Here is a 14,086-nt window from a genome sequence, read left to right as displayed (position 1 = left end):
TGGTACTTTACTTTCTGTTTAAGAACGAAAACATTTCAGTGAAAAAAAAAGTCCAAAACTTTCAATTTCAAAGTTTTGAACAATTTTGATCTTTTTTTCAGCATCTTTATCCTTTTCAGCCCTACAATCTTTGTATTTGTTGCATTAAACATTTATTTCTTTTGAATCAAATTAATATTAAACCCTTTTAAAAAGAGGTTTACTGTAATACATGGAAGAAACATTGTGTGAATATTCAGTTTAAAAACTTTTAATAATATTTGTAGTATTTTCTCTACAATTAGATGGTTAATCGTGTTGTAATATAGGTATTTCCCCTAGGTTTACAGCTTTTGAGGGTGGCGGGTGCTCTGTATACTTTACTTTCTGTTTAACAACGAAAACATTTATTTGAGCAAAAAAATTAGTCCAAAACTTTAACTTTCAAAATTTTTAACAATAGTACCCCATGATCTTTATTTTTTTCAGCATCTTTATTTTTTTTTTCAGCATTAAACATTTATTTATTTTGAAAGATCAAATGAAAATTAAACCCTTATATTTTTTGGCAAACAAAAATAGGTTTACTGTAATACATGGAAAAAAAAAATTGTGTGAATATCCAGTTTAAAAACTTGTAATAATAGTAGTATTTTCTCTACAATGAAGTGGTTTATCATGTTGTAGTATCTGTACTTCCCCTAGGTTTACAGCGGTACTTTTTTTTCTCTGTGCTTTGTACTCTGAACTTTCGGTTCAATAACAAAAACATTTATTTCAATGAAAAAATAAGTCCAAAACTTTCAGTTTCAAAATTGTGAACAATAGTGCCCTACAATCTTTTTTTTTTTTTCAAACGGGTTTACTGTAATACATGAAAGAAAAATTGTGTGAATATTTAGTAAAAACTTTTAATAGTAATTGTAGTATTTTTGGTTGTATACAATGTATATGATGTATACGATGGTTAATCATGTTGTAATATATATATATATATAATACATGTTTTTTGAGCAGCAAATCAGAATATTAGAATGATTTCTGAAGGATCTTGTGACTAGAGTAAAGATGCTAAAAATCAGCTTTGATATCACAAGAATAAATTACATTTTAAAATATATCTATATAGAAAACACTTACTTTAAATAGTAAAAATATTTCCAAATTTGACTGTTTTTGCTATACTTTGGATCTATTAAATGTAGGCTTGGTGAGCAGAAGAGACGTCTTTAAAAAAATCTTACTGTTCAAAAACTTTTGACTGGTAATGTACATTCATACACAAGGGGATATTTATATACTGGGGTCAGACAGGAACATAAATGATATAAAATGATAGAGAAAATAGAGGTTTAATCATGAACATTTTACATTTATGAATAAAATATCTGACCCTATTAAATAATTAGGGGTAAATTCAGGTAAACTGGGGCACATGACTGGGTAAATTGTCCCAAACAACCTGAATTCACCCCTAAGTTGAAGAAAATACAAACAATGTGTACTTAATATAATTAATTAATGTGTTTTAGAGTCATCACAAAACCAAAAGAAAGATGGAAAAGGGTTTTAAAATGAAAATCATAAAAAGTTCGCCATCAAACAGCTTTTATTAGGCTACTAATAGAACGTACCGTGCAGCTTTATCATGTAAAAATGTACATTTTTATAGTGGTGGAACATTTTGTGAGTACATATTTAATTACAACCAGTGTGTGTTCCTTAAAAATCACCCAAGACACGCACGAATTACCGGCGAGCTCTTCCACTGGGGTGCGCTATTGCAATGAAGGGACCTATAGTTAAGAAGACTTACAGTTAAGAGTGCATTTACTAGCGCTCCTGTACAAGATCAGATTATTTGCTCGTCATGTCAAATACTTCATATCAGTGCATTTTGTTTTTCATCTGGGGTTTACAGCTGCAGACACTACATGAGAGCTGTTTTGCTTCCAAACTGCAAGAATGATGTCTGGTAGGAGACGCTTTATTCTCTATCTTGAGAAGTTATCGATGTCAGTTTGCATAGCCTACTACGCAAATTTCTTAAATCATAACTTAATTCCTAAGTGTTATTTGTGTATGTGTGTGTAAAATGCACTTTTAGCTTATAATGTTTTTTTTTTTTTTTTTAAACAAATGGTTAAAGAGATGCGCGTTTTAGAAGACTGAAATTCTTATAGCTTGTTTCGTTCAAGTATATTTTAATATTTAAAGCTGCTCAGGTAGAAGATCGGTTGCGAATGTTTACTAACGTTTATATATATATATATATATATATATATATATATATATATATATATATATATATATATATATATATATATATATATATATATTATGAATATTTTAAAATAGATAATTGAACGTTTGAGCGTATATATTTTTAAGTATATTAATATGTTCTCAAGTTCACGTAATCTTAAAGGCGCCAAAATGGATGTTGCTTAAACAACTTCTTAAAATGTTTGCTTTAAAAATGTGCTAAATTATTCTCTATTCGTACTCGAACTATGAATATTTCCAGTAATAATGAAACATCTGCTTTCCTGTTCAGGTACAAATTTATAAGAGAGATTGTGATTTTCTCACGGACTGAGCAGACTGTGTCCTAAATCTAGTTAGTTTCCTAACTAGACAGCGGTTTTAGACATGTAGCATTTTTGAACCGATACTGCGCGTCCAAAAATGCTGTCTAGTTAGGGAGCTTACTAGGGTTTTGAGACACAGCCGTGCTATTTGCCTCAGCGTTCTACTGATTTGGAATTCTGGTAGTGATACAGTCAATTAGGAGAGCTAAACAAATGTGAATGACAGCCCGTTTCATAGCAGCACATCTGACTCTCACCATCAATGAACATTTTTGAATTAAACACAAGGTAGAGCTCTGCTTTATATTCGTGACTGGAGAATATTATAGTGCTTCTTACTAACATTCCTTTATGTGAAAATAATCATGTATTTTATTTTATTTTTTAATTCAAGCAAAGACAGCTTGCTAAACATAGAAACACACACACACGCACGCACACATTTGTGTTCCTCTTCAGTTTACATGATTGGAAACCGCAGTGCTCTTGTCCATATCTGCACTGCCAGAGGAGTAATAACGGAATATGAAATAGAGTAAGATGAAGTCCGAGCAGGGTTTTGCAGGGTTGGGAAGTCGGGATTGAGTTAAATTACTTTTCAGATCGTGTCCACCTCAATTTATTAGGGAAGCCCCGAGAGGCAATGCAGTCTTATTTACAAGGCAAAGAGACGGTTGAAAAGAGCAACAGATGTCTGGATTTTTCAAGCTCCTGTGAACAGCGTCTTGGCCTCATTTAGTGGCTTTAATGGATTTCGAAACACTAGAATTAATGTTGAAATACGTTATCAAAGAATATTTGTGGTAAACATTGAGTTCTTACAATATGATGACTGTCTTTTTGTGCAGTAGCCTATACACTGAAAAACAGCTATTGAGGTAATTCGAAGATTTGTGAGATAATTCGAAGATCTTTGGATATTAAACATGCCATTTGCCACAGCAGCTGTGTGGCTTTAAGTCTTTCTGTGATTCTTCCTACTTATCGGCGTACACCACTTAAAATGTCTCATTTGAATAATTAAAAGCTTCTCATCCTGTCTCAATAATGTTCAGAGGAAGTCTGTTAAATCCTTACTAGAGCAAGTGTTATGGGAATATTTGTAAAGAGAACAAATAGGAAGTGTGTCTGCATCATGTTATTTTAATATGTGATGCTCCCATCTCAGCGTACGTCTGTGTGCTGCCTTATCTTTTTTTCACCAGATGAAATGGACTGTTATTTAGTAATTAACAGACGGCTATGAAATCCTCTTAACAGTGATTGAGACTTGCATTTTCCCCGCTGACTTCTGCAATCTTTTATTCCAGAGTGATCGATTTGGACGGACGCTTGCATTAACGTGGGGAAAAAAATTAGCCTCTGGATTTCAATGCGAAGCTTTTAATGGAAGGATACTGTTACAGAAGAAATAATGGGCTGCGGTCAGCAGATGAATGTCATTATGCTGATAAAGCCAAGAAAATTAAACAACATACTTAATAAGAGAAAGGAACATCAATAGACTATTTTTTCCATACACCATCAAACAGATTCAATTTTGTTTTCCTTCTCATCCACCTATAAATACTCACACCAAGAGGACTAATCATGCAAGAAAATGTGAGCTCCAGAATGGACACCCCCACCAACATCTCCCTGGTGGGGTCCGGGGACGCCGTGTCCGAGTCCCTGGAGTATAAAACGGTATCTGTGTTCCTGGTGCTGCTGGTATGTGGCGTGGGCATAGTGGGAAACATCATGGTCGTGCTGGTGGTTCTTACCACGCGGCACATGCGTACACCCACCAACTGCTATCTGGTTAGCTTGGCCGTGGCAGACCTGATGGTCCTGGTGGCCGCGGGTCTGCCGAACATCTCAGAGAGCCTGATGGCCACCTGGGTGTACGGGCAGACTGGGTGCCTGGGCATCACCTACTTTCAGTATCTTGGTATTAATGCGTCCTCCTGTTCGATCACAGCCTTCACTGTGGAAAGGTAAGACCTAAAATGAAAGGAAGTAACATACAATTAAAATTAAAATTAGTTCACTCAAAAATGAAAATTCTGTTATTACTCACCTTCATGTCATTCCAATACCAATCTCCAATCTGAGGATGCCAAAAATTTTAAATATAGAGGAAATCGCCTTTAAAGTTGTTCAAATGAAGTTCTTAGCAATGCATATCACTAATCAAAAATTAAGTTTTGATATATTTACGTTAGGAACTTCACAAAATATTGTCATGGAACATGATCTGTACTTAATAACTTAATGATTTTTGGCATAAACGAAACGAAAAATTTATAATTTTGACTTATACAATGTGTTTTTGGCTATTGCTACAAATATACCTGTGCTACTTAAAACTGGTTTTGTGGTCCAGAGTCACAATTTTAATTTGTGTTCCAAAGATGAACAAAGGTCTTACGGGCTTGGAACGACATGAGGGTGAGTAATTAATGACAGAATTTTCATTTTTGGGTGATCTGTTCCTTTAAATGGCTTAGAGCTGGGCACCGAGTTTATAATAAAAAGACTGTATATATTATAATATGAAAATAAGTTTAAAAAAATTAAAAAAATCACAAAAGTTTGACTTAATTGGAAAGGTATTAAACTTGGGAAGCATTGTGGCATTTGCTATATGAAATCAAGTAATCTTTGATCATGTCTAAATATATATCCAAATGTAAAACCAATTATAAGTATTTACGTCTGAAAGTACTTTTATAAGCAACTAGGGAATACACAACACAATATCCATTGTTTTTCAACACGGAAGTAAACTTCTTGGCGAAACTTCCAGTTAATTAGCCTCTATAGAGGGTTTGCACTTTTGTCACGATTTGTTCAGAATTTAGATATTAGCCTAATATTTTACCTACCCGACCAGAAAGAACAAACACGAATGTTGTCGAAATTCTTGCTCTGAAAATCCTGGTTCAGTTTGGCCAACCACAAGCGCCTTTTGTTCCTCAGACAATTTTTTGCACTATTTTCCTTTATTTCTTATAACCTTTGGCAGTCTATATTACTCCAAATGTTTTTTTTTTTCCGGTCTGACTGATTAGTACAGCCCAAAACATGACAATAATTGACCATTTTCAGCAGCAATAATAAGCTAAATATGCAAGTTTCGTTCAGATCAGTGGCACTGTTTACGTTCAGTGCCGCCAATATGGCCGACTAATGATGCATCATGAAAACACACTATAGGGAAATGATGAAAAGAATAACAATGTGCATTAAATGATAGCACTACAAGCCAGTGTGTTCATAATTAAGATAATACATTAAAATAATATGGTAAGACACACCAATTTGCGCTATTAAGCAGCAAAACCAGCTGTTTTGTATAGCTAAAAATGGCTAAACGTGAATAAGAGGAAGCCAGACCCATAAAATTTACTTTATAGCTTGATTTTATTTCATACACCAGATGGCACCAATTTGCCCTACATCGGATTTTAACAGCTATATTTTATATTATTTGAAACTAGCATTAAATTTTGTTCTTGTAATATTTGTATTATTTTATATAGAAATAAATGGTGCTTTTAAAATACAAAATTTAAAAAGACGAATTGTTGCTGGAACGCAATATATAATCTAGACACTAATTTCATTAAAGAATTTATGCTTATAGTCTTGGCTCCATGTCTTTAATTAAGAAATACTAGGTTAAATATATTTAACTAAATAATAAACATAAATTTTTTTATTGTTTCACAGATACATCGCTATATGTCACCCAATGAGGGCTCAAACTGTCTGCACGGTATCCCGAGCTAAACGCATCATTGCTGGGGTGTGGGCTTTCACCTGTGTTTACTGTATGCTCTGGCTGTTCCTGGTGGACATCCAGGTGAACCCTGACGGTCGTGTTCAGTGCGGCTACCGCGTCTCTCGAGACCTCTATCTGCCTATTTACCTGATCGACTTCGCCATCTTCTACGTGATCCCGCTGCTTCTGGCCATCGCTCTTTACGGTCTCATCGCCCGAATCCTTTACCTGAATCCTCTGCCCCACCCACCGGACTCGGGTACCATAACCGCTCCCACTCTCAGGAGGAGCTGCAAAGAACCAATAGACGCCGGAAAAGCGGGTCGCCAGGGACGGCCAAAGAGCGCGCTTTCTTCCCGAAAACAGGTGCGTGTGTGTTTGTGTGTGTCAGGGAAGTTTGTGTTTAGACAATTAATTCCGCATTTTGATATCCACTGAGATTGCAGGCAAGGGCAAACGAGGGGCAGTTCTTCCCTCATGTACCGTACCTTATGATTATTATCTCACATTTGTTTTTTGAAAGGTCAGTTCTCTTTTTTATGAGAATAATGTTTCACTCTTCTAAATGTCAGTTTGTGAGGAGAGGACTGTCGATGTTTTATTGGTGGAGATTAAAATAGTGTTTAAAGTAGGCACATTTAATTGCCATAATTTAGATAATCAAGTCAACACTTTATTTAATTATTATTTAATATAATATTTCATTCGGTTGCATTTTAGTTTGTAAAAGCCAACTGCCTAGAATTTTGCATAGAAAGTAAGAAAATATTTATAAATACCTACACTCAGGGGCGCCGCTCGCAATTTTGGGCCCTATGACAAAATATGAGGTTGGGCCCCCCCTACCACACAAAAGCAGATCTCTGGGGGCCCCTAAAAGGCGTGGGCCCTTAGAATTGTCCTAACTTACCCCCCCTTAGCGGCGCCCCTGCCTACACTACCAGTCAAAAGTTTTTGAACAGTAGGTTTTTTAATGTTTTTTTTAAGAAGTCTCTTCTGCTCACCAAGCCTGCATTTATTTGATCCAAAGCAAACACAGTAAAATTCTGAAACATTTTTACTATTTAAAATAACTGTTTTCTTTTTAAATGTATTTTAAAATGTAATTTATTTCGGTAATTTTCTGTAAGTTTTTAGCATCATTACCCCAGTCACATGATCCTTCAGAAATCATTCTAATATTCTGATTTGCTGCTCAAAAACATTTATTATTATTTTTATGTTGAAAACAGCTGAGTAGAATAAAAAAAAATATTCTGACTCCAAGCTTTTGAATGGTATAGTGTATAATGTTACAAAAGCTTTTTATTTCAGATAAATGCTGATCTTTGAATCTGTCTATTTATCAAGGAATCCTGAAAGTTTTGATCACAAAAATAATTTACATTTTAAAATATACTCAAATAGAAAATAATTATTTTAAATATAAAGATATTTTACAATTTTACTGTTTTTGCTGTATTTTGGATCAAATAAATCCAAATGCACGCAACAACTAACACTGCACAAGCCTTGGTGTCTGATTCATGAACAAATCACTCCTAGGCACAGATTCTTTTGATTGATGATTCAGTCAAAAGAATTCACAGCTTTGAATCAGAGTCACTCATTTAGGTGCCATTATATAGTCCACAGTCATTTTTTTGGCTATGTCTGATTCCTAAATGTTACCTTATTTATCTACTTGCTGTTTATATGACATTGCATAATTAAACACGCAGACTTTTAAATAGTGAATGAGCTCCAGCTGTACTTTACATAAGAAAAAGTCTGTTTGGGTGACATGTTGGAACCATTACCAAATCTTTTTACTGCTAGCGTCAAAGTGATAGTAATTTGTACTAAATGTTTCCTAAATGTAGTCATTTTTGTCTGGAGTTTCTATATAAAGCACAATAATATCTGCACACCTTCATTTGTGCAAATAAACACATATATGGATGCAGACCAAACATCTGAGCTCATTATTTATCATGTGAAAGTGTACTTAATGGCAGTATATCATCATAAAACGAGATCATCAGGATCTATCTCATCAGAAGAGAGGCATTAGGGACCATCAGAGTACTGTTTGGGTCTACATTACCGTCACTGCATCAGCCACAGCTGTGTTGTGACTGTGGAATAACAGACTCTGTGATAGATCATAGACATTAGAGGTATGATCTATGCAGGCAGTGAGAACACAAAAGGCATTTAGTCATACAAAGACCAAGAATTTTGAGTATTAGTAAGTTAAAGGAGAAGTTCAATTCCAGAATATGTCATCCAAGATGTTCATGTCGTTCTTTCTTCAGTCGAAAAGAAATAAAGGAAATAAAGGAAAAACATTTCAGGATTTTTCTGAAGTTGTGGACTTCAATGGTGGCCAATGGTTTGAAGGTCCAAACTGTTTCAATGCAGCTTCAAAAGGCTTTAAAGTTTACACAAGCCCAGCCAAGGAATAAGGGTCTTACACAGTTAATTGATCAGCCATTTTCTAAAAAAAAATGTAAATCTATATTCTTTTAACCACAATTGCTTGTCCTACACCAGCCCTGACCTCACGCATTACCTAATCATGTTGGAAAGGTCACGCGTGGCGTAGGCGGAAGTACTGACCCAGCGTTTACAAAAGCGAACGTGCAAAGAAAGTCAATCGCCCTTTACATAAAAAAAGGTAAAACAGTGACGTTTGATGATTTTCAAGTTGGGGGAGAAAAGGAAAATACCTATTTGAACCGATGTACACAGACGAAGAACTAACTACGCATGACCCTTCCAACCATGATTGCATACTTTGTGAAGAAGCGCATGCATATCGCATAGTCAGGGCAATTGAAGCAATTCATTCTCTTTTTTTCACAATATAAGACTCTTATTCCTCAGCTGGGATCGTGTAGAGCCAGTGAAACTGCAATTCAGACCTTCAACCTGTTGGTCACCATAGAAGTCCACTATATTGAGAAAAATCCTGGAATGTTTTCCTCAGAAAACATAATTTCTTCGCGACTGAAGAAAGAAAGACATAAACATCTTGGAAGACGTGGGGTTAAGTAAATTATCAGGAAATGTTTACTCTGGAAGTGAACTTCTCTTTAATAACCCTACCAGATAAACTTAGTAGTTCTGAGACTTTAATGATAGTTTAGTGATATAGATCTAATGAATTTAATGACAGACTCAGAGCGTTTAAACAGGTGAGAGCGGGTAATATCAGGAAATTCAGACCATTCAGTGACCTTACATGCACGTGTCCCTGCGTTTACGATGAGTGCACTTATGTGTGTGCGGAGATGCTCACGTTCGCCCCAGATCAAAATCTTGAAGATTCAAGAGTGCCCCACTTGAGCGGAACATTTGCATAATATGATTTGTGATGTTCACTCAAGTATGCTTAATACTCCTGGAGATTATGCTCTTTGAGGTTATAAGAGCGGCTCCCTTTCTTCCACTTTTGTACCTCGGTTACGGCGCACCTCCAGCTCTTTGATCACTTCATCTGCAAATTTCATAAAGTTCAATACTATTGAAGATGGCTGTGCTACCGCAGTGGTTGAGTGAAGTTATCTCTCCCATGAATCTGATAAAGTCATCACTACAGTAGAGGCTCCCCTTTATTTAACCTAATCATGAGTAGCAGCCGGCTTTGTTTGTGCTGTGTTAAGACCTTGTTTTCCATTGATAAGCAATCACAATAACCAGATATTTCAAATGCATATTCAAATTGTCACTGCCAGTCATGCAGTCATTATCTCCTGCTTTGTTAATTAAAGGAGCTCCTCCCAGCCTCACACGGCTTCAATTAGATGCTTTGTTGTGCAGACAATTTTGTCATTATTATTGAAGGTCTCCGTCACCGCTTGTCTATCTCTAGCGTGAGACAATGAATACGCTCCAACCCCATAGGAGTCCCTGTGAATGTTAATGGGACGAATTTTAGTATGTATTTGTCGCTTGAAATGAGTGAGGACACACTAGGGAGGACGGCTTTGTTTTCTTTGACAGACAAAACATGCTGTGGATATATTCCACCCTTCTCAGAGGGGTTCAGCAGTGTTTGCCTGTGAACCCTCACCAGGGACACAAAGATGATGTTTGACTGGTGTTTGATGGAAGATGTTTGAGCACATCTTGTCTTGTTGTCTCTCCACCACTCCCTTTGTTTATATGCCATGGACTACTTCATTTGTTTTAATGCAACAGTAATGTAAAATGCAATTGTTTCCTTATGAGATCCAGACAAGGATGATTTTTTCTAAAAAAAAATCGAACATAGATTGACAAAATTGTTAAAGTGACCTATGATGGTTTTGAACACGTTTTAAAGAGTTGAAAATTATCAAAGCGCAGTCAGCCACCATTTTCCAGTAAATACAGTCATACAGGATCATACAAAATGCATGTTATTTTTTTTTTAGTACTGACCTGAAAAAGATATTTCACACAATAGACATTTACATATAGTTCACAAGGGAAAATAATAGCTAAATTTATTTTAATAAAATGACTCTGTTCAAAAGTTTGCATTCATTTGATTCTTAACGCTGTGATGTTGCCTGAATGATCCACAGCTGTTTTTTTTAGTTTAGTGATAGTCGTTCATGAGTCCATTGTTTGTTCTGAACAGTTAAACTGCCCACTGTTCTTCAGAAAAGTCCTTCAGGTCCCCAAAATTCTTTGGTTTTTCAGAATTTTTGTGTATATGAGCCCTTTCTAACAATGACTGTATATTTTGAGATTTATCTTTTTACACTAAGGGACTCATATGCAACTATTACAGAAGGTTCAAATGCTCACTGATGCTCCTGAAGGAAAAACAATGCATTAAAAGCCAAGGATGTAAACTTTTGAACAGAATGTGTTTTGTTCATTTAGTACTGCCCTTCAGAAGCTACAGAATCATGTTCCCCACAAGACAAAATAAGTTGAATTTACCCTGATCTTCAAATTGGGAAAGTTCACCCCCAGCTCTTAATGCATTGTTTTTCAATCTGAAGCATCAGTGAGCGTTTGAACCTTCTGTAATAGTTGCATGAGTTGCTCAGTTGTCCTCAGTGTGAAAAGATGAATCGTGAAATCATACAGTCATTGTTGGAAACCACAGAATTTGTGGGACCTGAAGGATTTTTCTGAAGAACAGCGGGCAGTTTAACTGTTAAGGACAAACAAGGAACTCACAGCTAACTTTCACAAAAAAAAAAAAAAAAACACACACACAAACACAAACAGCGGTGGATCATTTAGGTAACAACACAGTATATCAAGTGTATGTAAACTTTTGAACAGGGTCATTTTTATGAATGTAACTATTATTCTCTCTTCTGGACTATATGTAAATGTCTTCTATGTGAAATATCTTATTCAGGTCAGTAATAAATAAAAATAACATGCATTTTGTATGATCCCTCTTATTTTGGTAAAGTAATTAATATTTTGCAGATTCTGCAAGGTGTGTGTTAACTTTTGACTGCAACTGTATGTGTTAATGAATTTATATTTACATTACAGCTAATTTAAGCTTTTAGCCCAATATTTAAATTTAAAGCTTGTTTTTCTGTCCTGAAAACATAACATTTATTTAAAAAATGCATAAATATATTTCTTTCTGATGCATAAAAAACAGCTGTGATGACAGCTGTGATGACAAAGCTGAATCTAAATTGAAGTCATTGAAAGCCAATGGGGTCCAAAACAAGACCTAGTTGAATTTCATAGTATATGCTATCAGCCTTCTCTTTCTGCACAAGAAAATGCTATCAGCCTTCTCTTTCTGCACAAGAAAATGAAGTTCTTTTTATCTGTTGCTGTTTATAAATGCACACAGCCTGTCAAAAGTCAGGATTTATGTTGCTATATGAACATTGTGACATCGTTAAAAGAAAATATTCAAAAGACGAAGGTTAAACTGGCACATGAACATCTGTTCACACTGTTAATGGCATGAACACAACTTGTTAAAAAATAGTACAATATGTGACCACGAGGAACATGCTTGCTGTTATTGTCAGAAATACTTAGAAATAGAAGTCTTCTGAATTCATATGAAAGCTTTGAGTGATCAGAAGGTAGTACTTTTATAATTTCTTACCTTTTCAGGTCACTAAGATGCTTGCAGTGGTGGTTGTGCTCTTCGCCCTGCTGTGGATGCCATATAGGACCCTGGTTCTCATTAACTCCTTCGTGAGCACGCCATACCTGGATGCCTGGTTCCTGCTCTTCTGCAGAATCTGCATTTACGCCAACAGTGCGATCAACCCTGTCGTTTATAACCTGATGTCCCAGAAGTTTCGCTCGGCCTTCCGTGGGCTGTACCGCTGCCGTAGGGAAGACGTGCACCAGCGGACGCTCTCCATGCTCCAGAGCGGATACAGCCTTGGAAGGGACCCCCGACTTTGCAGCAACACCAATGGCACACCTAAGAAAACCGTTTCAGTCACTCCTGAGCTGAAACCAAACAAAGGTATGGCGAACAACAAGGAAAATATGGACAAGCTAAATAGTGATGGCGTAAAAAATGAGATTGAGCCAAACTTCAAGAAAAACGCAGTTGAAAACTGCAACATTGATGAATTGAGAAGCTCAGCTAACAAGGAGATGCCTACAGTGGAGAACGTGGACATGAGCAAGATTAATGATAATGGGAAAATAATGGAGGAAAGCGATAATACCGCTCAGGATATTATCGCTGACATGAGCAACACAGAGCAGACACAACTAGCCGAAGGTGAATTCAAATCTACTCTGGGGGAAGCAGAACAGAATGACACAAAGTTAAATCACAGCATTGTATAGATCACTCCACTGCATACTGTATATATTTCATTCATCGCTAGAGCCTTGTTGTTCATTTTAAATCCAGATCTTGGAATTCAAAACTTGTATTTACTAGCAGGCGTCATCCACACTCTTTAGGGGAGGTGGCAAGACTGGAGCCACTCTCTCCTCATAATTTACAAGTGGAACCCTTTGGCTGTCAGCACCAGCATCACATGCATCTTAGTGCTAGAGCTTCAGCTAGGGCTGACTGATTTGTTACAAATATTATTTTGAAGGAACATTTAACATCTCATATTGCTGCTGCTTAAACATGTAGACTAAAATGACACTGAAACAGCGCCCATGAAAAAAAACTAATCACAAATTAGTCTTAAAGGGATAGTTCACCCAAAAATGAAAATTCTGTCATTAATTACTCAGCCTCATTTCGTTCCAAACCCTTTAAAACAATACTGAACGTGCTTCGAAGACTGAAGATGAAGATAATAGATAATAGATAATTGTTGATTAAAGTTTTTTTTTTTTCTTTGCACTCAATAAGTATTCTCGTAGCTTCGTAAAATTACGGTTGAACCACTGATGTCACACGGACTATTTTATCAATGTCCTTTCTACCTTTCTGGGTCATAAAATGTTTCAGTTGCATCCCTGACTTGATGTCTATTCAGGGTCAGAAAGCTCTCGGATTTCATCAAAAATATCATTAATTTGTGTTCTGAAGATGAATGAAGGTCTTACGGATTTGGAAAACAACAAAAGGATGAGTAATTAATAACAGAATCTTCATCTTTTGGTAAACTAACCCTGGTATGGTAAATACAGTGGGGAATAATTATTTGATCCCCTGCTGATTTTGTACGTTTGCCCACTGATAAAGAAATTATTAGTCTATAATTTTAATGGTAGGTTTACTTGATCAGTGAAAGACAGAATAACAACAAGAAAAAATCCTGAAAAAACACATTTCAGAAAAGTTATAAATTGATTTGCA

The 14,086-nt window shown here is 35.8% G+C and overlaps 1 protein-coding gene across 1 annotated transcript; it reads left to right on the top strand.

The window, feature by feature from the left end:
* The first annotated feature begins 4,160 nt into the window (after nt 1–4,160).
* On the top strand, nt 4,161–13,110 carry trhr2 (thyrotropin releasing hormone receptor 2). The gene is made up of 3 exons (XM_073850829.1): nt 4,161–4,546; nt 6,285–6,702; nt 12,415–13,110. The coding sequence occupies exons 1-3, from the start codon at nt 4,161–4,163 to the stop codon at nt 13,108–13,110; spliced, it is 1,500 nt and encodes a 499-aa protein (XP_073706930.1).
* Nucleotides 13,111–14,086: the final 976 nt, after the last annotated feature.

Source organism: Garra rufa, chromosome 11 (genome assembly GCF_049309525.1).
Source record: "Garra rufa chromosome 11, GarRuf1.0, whole genome shotgun sequence".
Taxonomy (NCBI): domain Eukaryota; kingdom Metazoa; phylum Chordata; class Actinopteri; order Cypriniformes; family Cyprinidae; genus Garra; species Garra rufa.
This window is presented reverse-complemented; position numbering and strand designations above follow the sequence as displayed.

Bases quoted from the DNA above. Each gene is read 5' to 3' on its own strand.
- trhr2 (XM_073850829.1), top strand. From the start codon at position 4,161: ATGCAAGAAAATGTGAGCTCCAGAATGGACACCCCCACCAACATCTCC. The intron at 4,547-6,284 runs GTAAGACCTAAA...ATTGTTTCACAG, and splicing joins ACAGCCTTCACTGTGGAAAG to ATACATCGCTATATGTCACC. The intron at 6,703-12,414 runs GTGCGTGTGTGT...TTACCTTTTCAG, and splicing joins CGCTTTCTTCCCGAAAACAG to GTCACTAAGATGCTTGCAGT.